This window comes from Anas platyrhynchos, chromosome 6 (genome assembly GCF_047663525.1).
Source record: "Anas platyrhynchos isolate ZD024472 breed Pekin duck chromosome 6, IASCAAS_PekinDuck_T2T, whole genome shotgun sequence".
Lineage (NCBI taxonomy): Eukaryota > Metazoa > Chordata > Aves > Anseriformes > Anatidae > Anas > Anas platyrhynchos.
Window position 1 is genome coordinate 4,483,541 of NC_092592.1, and position 15,128 is coordinate 4,498,668.

Sequence of the window (15,128 nt, forward strand, 5' to 3'; positions counted from 1 at the left end):
GCGACGAGCGTGGGCGGGCTCCCCCTACCCTTCTGGGACCCCTTCCCCTCTGGAGCAGCAAGCGGAGAGTCCGGTCTGTCCGTCTGCAAATCTCTTCCCTGCGTTGCGCGGTGCTTTCCTACACGAGATGGCGCTCTTTGCCTTCCAATAAAGCCACATGCAATTTATTTTTTTTATAATTCCCTCCTCTGCCCCCCCACCCCCCCGCCCTGTCCGTTCCGGGGATGCTGCTGGGATGCGGACGGGACCTGGGAGCGGCTCTGCCTCTGGGGGGCTCCAACCGCGTGCGAGAGGCTGCGGGAACGGGCCCAAGCGTGGTAAAACATCCCACTGCCTCCACCCCATTAAATGAGAGGCCGCTAATTGCTTTCCTCGTGCACCCAGGACTTTTCTGATACGACCCCGTCCTCCGTGCCCGGCTCAGATGCCCCCCGGCTCCTGCCCTCCCTCTGCTTTGGAAGGGCAAGGCGACGCAGGAGCCGCTGCTGCCCTTTGCCAGCCGGCATTAAAACATTCATGTCCGTGATGGGCTCTTCCAAATAAGTCCGGGAAGGGCGAATTCCGGCCTCCCCGGAGGCTGCCGGCGCGGGGGCTGCGTGTGCTGGGACAGGGGGCACCCGCCCGGGGGGGGGGGTGGCTCTGGGTGCCCCTGGGGGTGTGTGGGGGGGGACACAGGTGCCCGAGGGGGCTTGGGACAGTAGGGAGGGACTGGAGAGGCTGAGGGGAGCGGCGTGGGGTGAGCCGGGGAAGGGATGGGGGTACCCCACGGGGTGGGGTGAGCAGCAGGGGCCGGCGGTGGGATACGGGGGGGAGCTGGGGGTGGGATGGGGAGGACCAGGGGCGGATGCCGAGTGGCCGGGAGGGACGCGAGGGGGTGCCGGGGAGGCGGGGGCCAGGCGGGGCCGCGGCGGCTCCACGTGGCTCATTAGCGGGCGGCGATTCAATATTTATGAAGTGCTCTCGTTCGAGTCCCAAGTCTTCGGCTCCAGTTACAAGGAGCTGCGTCACCCTCCGATCACATGGTAATTGTTGCTATTTCCAGGCTCCCAGCCTCGCGGAGCAGCACGGAAGCTCTTTCCCCTTTCCTTGGCTTTTTCTTTTTTTTTTTTTTTTTTTTCCTTTTTTTTTTTTTTTCTTTTTCTCCCCTCCCCTCCCTCCCCCCTCTCTTTCCCCGCTTGGCGGCTCCATGCGAGCGGCCCGGCGCTAGCGCGGGGCAGCGGCGCTGCCCAGGATGAGCGAGCTGGAGGGGGATTTCGCCGCGCTGCTGCTGCTCAAGGAGGAGCGCATCAGGGAGCTGGAGCGGCGCCTGGGCGAGAAGGACGACGAGATCCAGGAGCTGCGCCGCCGGCTGCACAAGTGCCAGTCGGTGCTGCCCGCGCCCAGCCCGCACATCGGGCCCCGCACCACCCGGGCGCAGGGCATCTCGGCCGAGCCGCAGACCTACCGCTCCTTCCACGACCTCCGCCAGGCGTTCCGCAAGTTCACCAAGGCCGAGAGGTGGGCGCCGGGGATGCTGGGGGGACGAATCGGCCGGGCACTTTTGGCTTTCCTTTTTTTTTTTTTTTTTTTTTTTTTTCCTTTTCTTTCTTTTTTCCTTTTTTGTTCTTTTTCTTTTTTCTTTTCCCCTAACCACACGCTCAGCCTGTCTGTTCCCCCCTTCCTGGATCAGCGCATCCCTTTGCGCACCCTGCCCAAGGCAGAGCAGAAACCCTCTCCTTCTCTTTACTTTGCCAGTGCTTTTCCAAAGTCCCGACTCGCAGCCTTCCCAGGGGCCGTGAATGCCGCACGCGTGCTTCAGTCTCTGCCCCCACCCTCTGGGCTCCCTCAGCTCCCCACGACCTCCCCGAGGTCCCTGTCTTCTCCCTGACACCCAGAGCCACTGGAGAAAGCAGGTTGGGACCTCCCGGCACATCCTATGACCCCCATGTGCCCGCAGGGCTGTGCTGACAGCACATGTCCCCCTGCTGCTCCCACGCCCCAGCATCGTGCTCAGTAACCCAGCTGGTTTGGGGGTGCTCCTGGTTTTCAATTAAGGTCCACTCGATTCCTCCCCATCTCATTACCATGACATGCTGCTGCACCCTGTACCCCTGAGCCCCATCGCACCCCAACCCACCCGCTCCTCCTGCACCTCTCCCCCTAGGCTGATACCCGCCAGTGGGCTCAGTGTCAGTGCAGGCACCGTCCCCCCCTCTTCCATCGACCCTTTTCCAGGGGGCTGCAAGGCCGTCATGGGCACAGGGCACTGCTGCAGTCCAGCCCTACCAAGGGAGCAGCGGTGCTTTCCGGTTCCTGATGCTGACCTGAAGAATAAATGGGCCGGCCTGGTGCCAGGGCTGTCTAATGGCTCTGTGGGCGTCTCTGACTTAAAAACTGCTGATGGTATTTTGGCTAATGTAGGAAGGGGGGGAACTTGCCCTCCTGACAGTCTCAAGCCTGTGTTTTAGCCGCAGCAGCTGGTAATCCTGTCTAACTGCTCGACCCACAAGGTCTGTGAGAGGTTCGAGAGGCGTGCGATGCGCCTCTCTTCTAAAACCTGGAGACACCTTCCATAGCACCATCCCCTGATCCAATATTTAGACCAGTCTCCTTTTTCCTGCGCATTGATTTCTAACCAGTACCCACAGAAACCTCTTCATCTGGGCCTGGGATCAGCCTTGAAATGCTTTTTAATCTCTGAACATAAATAAACATCGATCTGTGGTGTAATTGTTTCTATTTATGGCTAGATTGTATGTAATATACACTGATGTTTAAAACTTCCAAGAAGTTGAAAATGGGATGCTAGAAATTCCCAGAAGTAGTGAAATCCCAACTGGAAGGAGAAAATCGAGTGTCTCTATCTGGCAATATGCTTTGTGTCTTGTAACCTGTCTGTGACATGCAGCAGGGCCAAAGTCAGAAAGACTTGCAAAGATCTGAAGAAAGGGCTGTGAAAATAGAAAGGTTCCAAGAGACGGATTTTGTCTGTTAGTATGTTTTTTTTCTGTTGTTCCTCCCAGGAACACAATTGTATGGATTGTAATGGAAGAAAGGAAAGTGCTTCTGTGTTGATGATTGTGTGTACGGAGCTATTCCGATGTAAACCAGGGTTTATCAAAATATTTGGGACACTGCAACCATAAGGTGCTGATCATCTATGTTTTCTGGAACATACTTTTTCCCTGTAGTTTTCTTGATGTGTTACTACTGCTTGAAGGGATGTGTGGTGAGGAAAGAGACATACATATGAATGATTTACTAATGTATATTTGTTCAGTGCTATTTATTATTATTATTATTCCTGTGTACCTAAGCACGCTAAGTGCTTTGTGTTGTTCCAGACCTTGATGGTAGCTGATGCTGCACCTGGTAGATGCATGCAGAAGCCCGAGGAGGGTCAATGTGCCGTTGTTTTTCCTGGTGCGGCAGCAGCCGGCCACGGCATGATGAGCTGGTGCAGTGACCCAGGCACTTCGCTAATGCCTTGGAGAGTGCTTCCTGAGAAGTGGTGCCTAGTTGCTAAGCAAAGTCTTTGCCATGGTGCGAGGCACTGTAAATGATAAACAATGCCAAAAGTAAATGACGAGGTGTACCTGAGGTGATTGGCTAGGTTGAGTGTCCACATAGGTATGTGGGGATGTTCAAAGCCATCTGATTCCTGCGGCAAGGTGCTTTCCAAACTCCAAGGGGTTCTCATCTGCATTTTTCAGCATCTGAAGATGTTTCGTGCTGCACAAATGATCAACACGAGCCATAATCCCTGTATTTTGTGGAATTTACTGAGGGGATGACTTGAAATGCATTCTCAAATTCAGAGGTGCGATATCTAATTCCAGCTTAATCCTGCCTGTTGGAGTCAACAAGCCGTATTGGTACCAACACAATGCTGCACTGCTTCAGAAGCTGTTAAGTGTCTTGAAGCAGCAAACAAATCTCTGTGTGCAGGTACGGGGGGGTGTGCCAGAGCCACAACCAAAAGGAGGCAATGGCTGTGTGAGCCCTGTACCCATCTGGGCAGCCCTGTCTGTCTGTTCTTCCACGCTGGTCCGCACCCAGAGCAGCAGTTTCAGGGCCAGCATTGCTTTAGGGATGGGATCCATTTCCCCACCCTGTTCCCAACAGCTCAGCTGGCCACGCTCACCTCACCAGCAAACTTTTGCTCTCAACTTTTTGACGGGTTCCCCCCTGTCGTAGCTGGTTTTGGGAGGTGTTTGCCACAAGATGGCAGTGGGGGCCAACATTTCGCACGAGGTGCTGGGGCCTGTTGTGGTCTCAGCCAAGCAGCCCTCACCCTGCTGAGGTCTTTTCGGGATGGGATCCCGGCAGGAACCTCTCGTTTTCATCCCCTCTGCCTTTTCTGAGGCACTGGGGAATGTGCTGCTGTGAGCGTGTGTTTATCTGTGATGCTCGACCCCAGCATTAATGGCTTTACCCCTTGGACTGAGGGTTAGAGCAGGTGCTTCTGGCTCTGTATGGCACCCAGCTGCCACCACCTGGGGTTTGGTGGTGGCTGTGGCAGGATCAGCCCATCTCATGGCTGGTAAAGCCAGGTCCGGTTAATTTAGACATGATCTCATCGTCCGCCAAGGGGACATCGATCCTGCCTCAGCCCAAGCCTGAAAGACAATGCGACTGGAGCCGTGTCCCTCGGGGCGCACAGGGGGAGCGTGCTGCAGCTGGCAAAAACACAGGCCTGCTGTGTTACGGAGGTGCCCGAGGGTGGGGAAGGACAGTCTGGGATCCGCAGCTCATCCAATATCAGGAATAGGTGGGCAGCTCTGGGTTAAACAGGCAGCTCTACTTCTGTGGAGCAGTGTCTCCAAAAATCCAAAATTCAGAGGTGGGGTGTCAGGGACAGCAGTGCTTTTGACATTAATTATTAATGCCCTTCTTTTGCCTCTGGTGGGGAGATCATGCTTGCGTGTACAAATCCATCTCGATCTCCTAAACCTGCTGAGAGCGCTGAGGCTGGCACAGACCTTAAAATGGGGAGGCAGGGGGAAAAATCCCTTGTTACCTGTGCAGCAGCACCCCAGCAGACATGAGGAGCCCACACACATGCTTAGCCTTTAAATCACCCTAAGAAACGCCTCTTTTTCCCTCATTTATCCATCACCGATCAGCTCCCATCCAGCGTGTGCTGTGGCAGCGCGTTCTTCAGGTATTTCAGCCCTGGGTGGTTGACAGGAAAGGATTAATCTAATAAAATCTGATTGACCTGAAATAATTGTATTAGATTCAATGATATCAGTGTGTGTATAGTAAGTATTAACGGTTAAGGTGCTCCTGTTGCTTTCTGTGTCCTCAATGCATCGCTGGCCCGAAGCGAGGAAAATAAGAAGGAGGAAAGTTTGACTGAGGGTTATTTAATTTGCAAACAGCCAGAAAACACTGCAAAGAGAGCGCCTTGAGTCAGAGCCTGTTTTTTGACCAGCCTTCTCTCCGGTGATCCAAGTGGAGCAGCTCAGTCTGTGCACGAAGCGGTGAGATGTGCAGGGGAGTCAGGAGATGAGCAGGTTATCAGGTGCCACAAAGTGAGGAGTGGCACAGGTCCTCGGGTCCCTGAGGTGCCTGAGGTTGGCGGGAGAAGCAGAAAGATTTCAGAGAGGGAAAGAGAAGCAATCATTCGTGGCTAATCGATTGAAACAATTTCCCTCCCTTTAATTTTTAATGGGAGAAGTGGCTGGACAGGGCTGTGCCTCCTTTCCCCTGCAAAATTAGCGGGATCTTCTAACTAGAGTGTGCTTCGGGATGTTCTCTTGGTGCCATGAGCTGATGAAAGCCCACGGTGCCTCGACACCAGGCTCTAGCACCCTTGCTGGTGGCTGCTGCACGTTCCTGTGGGCAGGATGCGGCCCGGAGGGGCAGGGGGGCTGCGGCTGCCCGTCCCCTGCTGACGCAGGGCTGCTCCCAGTGGCCCCCTCGCAATGCATTCTTCCCTCTGCCTATTTTTACTTGCCTCCAGCCACAGGCTGTCAGTGCTTCCTCAGGGACCAAGCTGCACTCGGGCAGATTTTCCTGCAGCTGAGGGGTGACTGTCCGGCACACCTTCCCCTATGGAGTGTGTTCCTGATTTGATTACAAATCCCCCACAATGTGGTTGCACGTGAGCTTTAAAACCATAGCTGTGCTCCCAGGCAAGGTTAGGGCAAACTGCATCTCTCTCAGATCTCTGATGTGAGCTCATTTTAAAGATACAGAAGGGAAAAGGGCTCTAGCAAATCTGCCATGTTGCTTCTGCGCAGTGTCTGGAGGGGACCCCAAAAGTGTGGAGGGGAAAAGGGTCCAGTGTCTCATTCACCTTCCTCAAAGCAGTGCCTAGATGTGGGCACAGGTGGTACCATAAACTACTTGGACACAGTAGCTCTTTATTTGGCTCCTTTTTAGTCGCAACGTCAGTTTTTGTCAGTACTTTATGCCACATTACAGGGAAGGTAATTCTCCAGCAAAAATCCCACAGGCGGAGAAGTGCATCAAAGTGAAATGAGATTGAAAAGTACTAAAATAACACTACATGTCCCTCTTTGCAGCTCTACTAATGAGGAGCTTGGGAAAAAAGCCTTCCCGAGATGTGCACTCAGTTGCCTGCGGAGCTGATGCAGTTCCTGGAAAATATCTAGCAGAGCTTGGCAAGGGGTTTCTTCAAGATCTTTCCCCTGTGCCATGACCTCCCAGATGGAAAGGATGAAGACTGCTTCAGCCTTGTCTTTTTTTTTTTTTTTTTTTTTTTTTTCCCTTTTTTTCCCCTACTTTTTGCTCATAGATATTCCTTGAGCATATTTGTTGCATTAGTAATACAGCCCTGTAGTTGCAAAGGAAGTGCGTGCATGTGGAGGAGACATTGAAATAGCTGGAGGAAGGGAGCTGAGCTCAGGACTGCATGGGGTGTAGCAGGAGCTGGGGCACTGCAAGCCTGCCCACTGGGACTTCCAAGCAGCATGATTATATTCTGGCTCAAATTCACGTGTTGGGCAAAGCCCAGGTATTTTACAGAATTGCACAAGGGAGGTTGGGGAATACCTGGGCACAGCCTCCCGGGGCAGCCTGCAGGACCTCTCCAGTAGGGCTGGGGCTGTTGTAGCCCTGTGACCTCCTCCAGCTTCGGTCCCGATCACTGGTTAATAAGTGATTGCCTTAGTTATGGATTGGCTTCCTCGCTACCCAGGAAGAGGTGTGAATAAATCACCAGAAAGTGGCGTCCAACGAAAACATTTCACCGTAGTGCAAGCAAACTGATGTAGATACATGTATAGCAGTGCTAAATAAAAATGTCCATCTGAATCCATGGCTTCTCTCCTGTTGAGCCTAGCTGCGTGGTAAAAATCATATTTGGGGGGCTTTTTGCAATGCACTCTGATGTATTCGCTTCCAGTGTAATGGAGTAGGTATAACTCTGCAGTTGTTTGAAACAGCAGAACAGGAAATTATATGTTACAGGGTAATATATGGTGAGCTTTATCAGAGGTATGTTATTGATCGCACATACTGGCAGAGCAGTAGGTGAACACAAAATCAAAGCATTCTTGACATGCAGTGATGTACAATTTGGGATAGAGATGGTAGCAAAGTAGAAGCTGAAGATGTAAGTAAGCTTTATCGTATGTTTTTTGACATATGGTTTGTGGTAATGAAGTACAAGGCTGTGACTGGTTCTAGCAAGTGCAACCCGATGGCAATTTTGAGTTATTTTCCTTTGCATTTTGCTCTTTGTTGGAAATTCCTATAAAATTCTCCAAGATAAAATCACTGCTGGTATTTTAAATGGCCAATAAATGTATAATTTCTGTTTACAAACAACAGCAAAGCAGATTTTTTTTTATTAAGGGATCTGGTTCTGAAGCTTGTAATTCTACTTTCCATTTATGTGTCTGCCTGTAATATTGTCACTGTTTAATTTCTTCGAACTCCTTAATGTTTCACACGCAGAGAAGTGCCCCCCGATGAGTATTTGCTCATCCCTGCTCTGTATTTTATATCCTGCAGTCTATGACATTGGGAATTGTAACTAGAGGTAATTTCTTGAGCAGGTAATGTGCTGAGATCCCAAAGAAATACAGCCAAGCCCTCTAAATGACTTCATGTGTATGCTGAAGTTTGCGTGTGTGGTTGATGTCTTTGTAGCTGTAAGCCAAAATGCAGCTCCAGTATCTGGAATCAGTGGGTGTAGCTGGAAGGTAAAATTTAAGAAACTTGAAAAAAGACATCCTGAAGGGTCTTTTCCAACTGGGCTGTTTGTAGTACTTTGAAGGAGTTTTGGAGGTGACTGTGGTGCTGGGCATGCTCCCACAGATGCAATGTGCAATCCCTTTATGGCTGGGGTGTAAAACACCCTCTTTTTTTTTTTTTTTTTTTCAGTTCTGTGGGAAGCAGATCCCAGACGGATGGGGGTTGTTTTTGCAGTCACAACCGGGATGCAGCACAGGCTGTGGCATGGGGGGGAGGATCTTTGGTAAAATAGCTGGGAAGCTGCTTTATTCTGGCAGACACACAGGAAGTGTTGGCAGCAACAAGGCTGTGTCTCCAAGGGTACACCAAGGCTTTTTTTTTCTTTTCATCTCCCAGCACTTATCACTGGAGGGCAGTGGTGTCTGAGAAGATGACTGGAGGAAGAAAGCCACAGATAAATAACATGGCATAGCTCCTGGAAGATGAATGCGGCACATGCTCAAGGCACTGAGCATGGCATTGAGGATTAGAGCGAGGATTTTAAGATTTGAGGTGTTTTGTTGTCTTGCATTACATTAAAGCCATGTCTCGCCCTTCAGAGACAAGCCTGTGAATGCCTCCTTTCTGCTCGTGACATCCCTGTGGTGGGGGAAGAAAACAGAGCGTGGAAATCCCTTCCTACACACCCCTGGCCCATTTTCTGCTGCCGCCCCATGCAACGATTTGCCCCCTTCTTTCTGCAAATCCTTTTCAGTTCTGCTCACACGGAGGTGGTCCCTAAAGAGCAATGGGATGGTCACCGGGTGTTTAAATCAAGGGCAGCTCCACCAATGCCGTAGAGAAGGACCGAGAGGGTGCATTCTGCACAGTATTCCTGTGCCACTGCTTATTTCTAGCGAGCATTGGAGGGCAGCAAGAAGTGGATCAGAGCTGAAATTGGTCTCCTTTTTGGCTCTCGAGAGCCTCGCTCTGGTGATTCAAGTGAAATCCAGGAGAAGCTGGGAAACAACCAAATGACAGAGTATTTTATTCTGGCAGACACCTCCCCCCCTTTTCCTGTTTTCTTTTGTTAAGAAAGTAGCAGTCATCCTATAATTATTCAAAGACGATTCTTAATTTTTCCTTTGAAAGAGAATATTTTCCTATTCCTCAAATAACAGATCGCCTTGGCAGGCCAAGAAAAAATCTTGTACTTTAAAAAAGCAAACAAGCAAAAAACAAACAGTAGACTTCTATTCCCATGTAACAGGGCAAGGTTTAGCTAAAGAAGTGCATCTTGTAGGTACAGGCAGTTTTCTAGCACAGGTCCCAGCTCTAGTTCCTCTCAAGACCATAACATGGTCTTCAGTAGTTCAGTAATGGTATGAGAGCTTTGCTTCACTAACGTGCATTGGTTTGCTTGCTGATTTGATCACTGATAGAATGGAAATAACACTGTTTAGAAGAGGACAATGGGATATTTATCTGCTCAAGATTACAGTCTCCCATTTCAAGTGTCTAACCTGGGTCTGAATATTTCTCTGGTGGAAATGCATTCGTGGCATTCACCTACCAGCAAGGAGCTGCAGCTGTGCTCGCAGCAGGACAGTGCTTCCGTGCAATGTGGCATTTCATCCCACCTACAGCTGTGGGGTTTTATTCCCAGCTCTGTACTGGAGCTCCCAAGAAAGGCCAGCAGGAACCAGCAGACTTCTGAGGTTTGATTTGCCTGCTTACCCAACCCTTACCCCAATATGTGTGGCTCTTGTGTTATGAAATTAATTTTTCCAGCACAGGGGGGTGGTTCTCCACACAGGCTGTGTATTTCCTGTGCAATTGAGGCGATGTGGTGGAAGAAGGGTTTTGTTGGTTTGCTTTTAAGGCTGTAAAACAGATTTAGTATTTTGACGTTCAATATCGGAATCGGTGGCAATGAACGTTTTGTCCCACTGGAGACAAGGGGCAACCCTCGGGCACCTAAGGAGACACAAAGCCTGAGCACAGCAGACAGCAGCATGTCAGAATTTGTTTTGGTGTAGAAAAGAAGAAACAATGAATAATCAGGCTCAGTGAAAGTGGGGAAGAAAATGCGTTTTATGACTCTGAGGTACATTATGTTTGCTTAACCAGATCTGATTTATGTGAATGTTTCCACTGCGCTGAGCGGCAGGATGGGAGATGTCCTGGAGAAATTGCCTGCTAAAGTAGCCACAGTTTCAGATTCCTTTTTGCTGCCTCTACTTTCAGACCATTCAAGTTATCATTGCAAACAACGAAAACTCAGGTACCTGCAAGAGCCTTTTGAAGAAAAACCACTGGGTCAGAGGAAAAAAAAAAACAAAGGCATATTTGTGCTTTTGAGTTGATAGCTTTCTATGTGAGGCTTTTATTTTACTTAAATGCATAGATGTGTTATTCCTAGCACTGCTAAATGTTTAGCTTGCATTGGCAAATCTAGCACTGCCATGCATGGGTTGTGCAAAAGAGGATTAAAAAAAAAAAAAAAGAATGCATTGAGAATAGAGTTGTTTTTATTGTATAATAGACTGGACAGCAAAACGACTCTGCATTGGTTGTTTTTGTGCAGTTACTCCCAAATACATATGTTGCTCATTTCCTTGGCATCTAAGGGTTGAAAAACATTTAGATCTCCACTCTGGGGCTCAAAATCAATCCCAAATGTGGCCACAGGTTTTCCCATGGGACCAAATCACTACCAGGTTGTGGTGGGGCTCCAGATCCACCAAAAGGAGCCACCAGCATGATGGGGTGAAGACAGAGCCGCAGAGCTCATGTGAAGGGAAAGTAGCATCAGTAATGGTATTCGCATGGAGCAGTGACTAGTGGAAGACATGTTCCTCTTAGGAAGTGGTAAAGTATAATTAAAAAAAAAAAAAGTATCAGCAAAGGAGTTGAAAGGGTGAGGTGCAGATTATAAGGGCTAATGAAGGCTGTTTGTTGATGCAGCAAGACGCAGTTTCTATTTCAGATGAAATCTTCCATTTTACTTGTAGATATGAAGAGCTGGGAATGTGACACAGGATGCAAGCTGGAGGCTGGTATGTGGCCGGGGACGTGGTGAGGTTTAGGTTTGCCCATTTCACAAAGTCTTTCTGACAGCTCTGGCAGCATTTTGCCCTCAATGAGGAAAAAATCCCAAGATCAGCTTTTATAGGAAAAATGTTTGTAGTCCCTTATAGAAAAACACCATAGGCGCTACGGGGTATTTTTAGCTGTAGGTTTGAAGGTGTTTTCCTTTGGAAGTGAGTCTCTTTGCACCCATTGTGCAGATGTGAAGGTGAAGCACTTGCTCATGATGGGCGCGTTGGTAGATGGCAGGGTCAGGAAGGAAGACCTAAGGTGTCTGAAGCCTCATGCTCGGCCAGTTAATGGACAGTGCTCCAAAATGGAGAGTTCTCTAAGGCCAAGGAAACTATATTTGCACCGATTGTTTCCTTTTCTTACATTTCCTTTGCCAGCTTCTCCTGGTGACAGTATAGAGTAGGATTGCAGGGTAACTTAAAATTCATCATCGCCCCTTTTTGTTGTTCTGTTCTTCTTGTTTTTGGGCACCCACTTAAAACCTGCAAGGCTACCTCTATTCACATAGGAGCCCAGAAGCAAGCCTCCAGCTTGCTCTTTGGGCTCTGCAGAGATGAGATGCAGAGTACACATTGGTGCCTGGCTGGCTGTAAATGCTTTGTGCTGGGCTGAGGACTGCGTGCATCTCTCTCTTTTATATTATCAATATTTAAAGGCTTTTGGCAAGGTAAAGTCAAGCTCTGCCACAGCTTGCTCCACGGTGCAATGAGGAGTTGCTTTTCAATGCACAAGGTGTGTGAATGCCCGGGTAGATGGTACACTATCCACCTTCTTGGTGGTATTGTGTCTGACTTCAGTCCCTCAGAAAAAGACTACTAAATACTAAAAAATTAATATCAAAGCAACATAAAAGGTTTCTTTCCTCCCCCCCCCCAGATTGATTTTTTTCATGCTCCATTAAGAAATCTGTCTCAAGGTAAAGGGCGAAATCTGTACGTCCCCTTTCATTGCATAAGTGTTGCTGGGGCATTACCGTAGGGTTTTGGCAGTCGGGCTCTCCATGCCTTATTCTGATCTGCAGTTTTTATTATCAGATGCCCAGTTCTGGGAAGGATCAGGCTGCCTCTTGGAAATGTAGACCAGGGTAATTGGTCTCCCTTGCAGAAACCCTGATGTTTTGCATCTTCTGCCAGGCTTGCTTTTCTGTCTAGCAGCCTTGGTGAAACAGAGAGGGTTGAACTTTGCAATTTGTCCCTTCCCTCCACGACATTAGAATAATTATTTTTAAAAAATATATGCTAAAGTGGATGTTTTGTCTTCTGGAGCGGGATTGACTGTGGCAGCTCCAGGCAGAAGTTCATTCCTCTGTCTTGCTGGAAAGGTGGCCCTAGCTGATGTGGGTATCATGGATATGAAATGAGGATTTCTGCTGGAGCAGCTTCTTGCTCCATAAAATTATGTGCTTGGGGGCAGAAGAGGAAAAATGCGTGGGAAAGGGAAGTGGAAATGGTGTTAGGGTCAACTGGAGGACAGTCTTACAGAAATTTTGGTGCCTGATTAATCTCTTCTATGTGCGGTGAAATCTATCCCAGTGAATATAATCAGCTCGCTGCAGAGACTATTTGCATCCAGGAGATGTTGAATCACTTGTGTGTTTGCTGCCCCGCTCCTTCTGCAGCTCATTATTAGCTCTTGTACCTTATTAACTGGGTTGACCCATTGTCTGCTATCGCTACCCCAGTACAATGGTGTTGGCAAAACTGATTTCTGCCTTTAATGTTAGGTTGGTTGACTGCAGAACATCAGAGTCTTTTGGGGTAAAAGTTTTTTCTCCTTCTCCTTCAGCCTGTTTCTAAATATAAATCTGATAAAAATCAACTCTTAAGAGATTTTAAATAGTCTAAATAAAATGTTAAAATAGGGGGAGAAAAATCACATGAATGCATTGGTTAGTTGTCTGCTTAAATTATGTCATTAATCTCCCCAGCTAGTGTTTCTGCAATCATTTTTGCCCAGGCAAGCATGCGAAACAGTCCATTTGAGCTGTTTTTTCCCACCATGAATATTCTTCTGACCCCATCCTGGGCCTGTGATTCATTAGGAACTGGAAGCAGCAGTTATTTGCGTGGGTGTTGAATTTACTCATCATGCAATCATTTTCACATTGTGAGGCATAATACGGAGCTGATAAAGTTCGTACATCTGTATTCTGTCTGGGTTTCCGGGCTGAGAAGTCTGCAGGATGCTGGACTGACAGCATTTGTAAATTCAGCGCGTAACCCTGATTTATAGAAAGAGGCTCTACTGTTACATTTATATTCAGTTTTGAACCCTTTTACTGTGTGCCCAAGAGATGTCGAATGGCAGCAGAATGAATGAAAATTACCAGTTTTCACAAGTGGTTATGTTATAAGGCCGGTGAGGCTGGCAGTGATCATCTAGCCTGATTTGCAGGAGATGGGCCATTAGCCTTTTTGGAGGTTTTGTTCTGTCTAGTGCATTTTTGTCTTTAAAAAAAAATAATAATAACAACAAAAAAAATCCTCTGTATGTGGTTAAAAAGTTTGCTAGTAGCTGAGAAAGCACCATGATCCCTTGCAGCTTGTTGGAAAGATGAATTGCTCTAATTGCTCTGCCTTAAACATTTGTTCCGTGTTTTAAGCCTCGATTCGTCTAACTTCATGGTGCTGCTGTTAAGTCCTGACGCCGCTGCTTGCTGGACAAGCTGCCTGTTCTCACGCTTGCTGGACGGCGGCTCATTGCTTTTAACTCTCCTCTGCTGGGATAAAAGCCACTGGCAGCTAAGACATGCTCAAGAAGTTTGTGTTTGTAAGTCTGTTTACGTCTGTCTTAATTATGTCACATTGCTGTGAATGCTTTTTCAACCCAATTTGCAGGCAGTTTAACAAAACTCTCTAGTTGGCTTCATAAGATCTATTTTCCATACAGCCATATACATTATATCGCTTTCGTTTCTTCCTCAATTAAATGAAGAATCGCATATCCTGAAGGGTGTCCAGGATCAATGTCAAGCCGAAACAATTATCTGTGCTGTTCTATTTCTCTTCTAAAAATATCTGTGGAGTGCTTGCTTTCCTCCAGCCATCCAGAGTGTTTCTTGGTGTTTCAAAACTTGCTGAAGGTCATCAGTAGAGAAGACCTCAAGGTCTGCCTCCCCGCACATCCGCCCACCCCCCCCCAAAAAAAAAAATTGAAATCCCAGCATATTAAGACCTGATCCACTCCATTTTGCAGTAATCTGACTGTCCATAGAATATGTCCCACTCTGTGTTTTGTCTGTTAAGACGCTGGCCCGTAGGATCATTTTGTTTTCCAGGGATTTTCCAGGGACTTGCCAAATAACGGTATTTTGCCTTCTTAAGGAAGCTATGACCGCAGGATTTAACATCCTGACTTTTTCTGCCCCCCTTCAATTGTGGGAATTAAATGGAATTTGTGCAATTCCAGTTTTACAACCGGGCTGTGCTTAGGTGGGCAGGAGGCTGTTCTCTCTGTCCCATGGTGTCTTGGCAAAGCCACACTAACCTTTCAATTTTGTTCTGCAAAAGCCCTCCTCTCTCTCTCATTTTATTTTAACAATTTTCTTCTTGGTCTTAGGTGCCTGGTGCCATAGGCAGAGGTGGTCTTCCATGTTGAGACCATCAGGATTGGCACAGCTCTCTTGCAGTAGGTGGACTTTTTGTTCTAGAGATGGGTCTACAGGCAGTAAATGTATTCTATATATGTCAGCACATAGATGTGTCTCTGGCCTATGTAGCTCTTTAGGTTATGCTGTTTGCAGTTGCCATGCTAAGAACACGAGGGCAGCTTTGGCCTTGTGGGATGTCTTCTGGTCCTCTCTTCTCCTGCGGTCACAGTACGACCCTTCCCTCTCTGCTTGCACTGGAAAAAGGCAGCCCTGAGCACTGGGTGTGGGGGAACAGTCAAGTCATGGTTTC

General features: G+C 48.3%; 1 protein-coding gene across 2 annotated transcripts in view; it reads left to right on the forward strand.

Moving 5' to 3' along the window:
• The first annotated feature begins 921 nt into the window (after nucleotides 1–921).
• PRKG1 (protein kinase cGMP-dependent 1) overlaps nucleotides 922–15,128 on the forward strand; it is a 450,310-nt gene continuing 436,103 nt past the window's right edge. Inside the window, exon 1 of one of the 2 annotated variants that reach the window (XM_038180896.2) lies at nucleotides 922–1,022. Coding sequence is in view for 1 of the 2 variants with exons in the window: in XM_038180894.2 (XP_038036822.1) it covers nucleotides 1,232–1,497 (266 nt within the window). In the remaining variant the exon portion in view is untranslated. Of the gene's footprint in view, nucleotides 1,023–1,140; nucleotides 1,498–15,128 lie in introns of those variants that run through there. The other variant, XM_038180894.2, reaches the window with a different exon arrangement.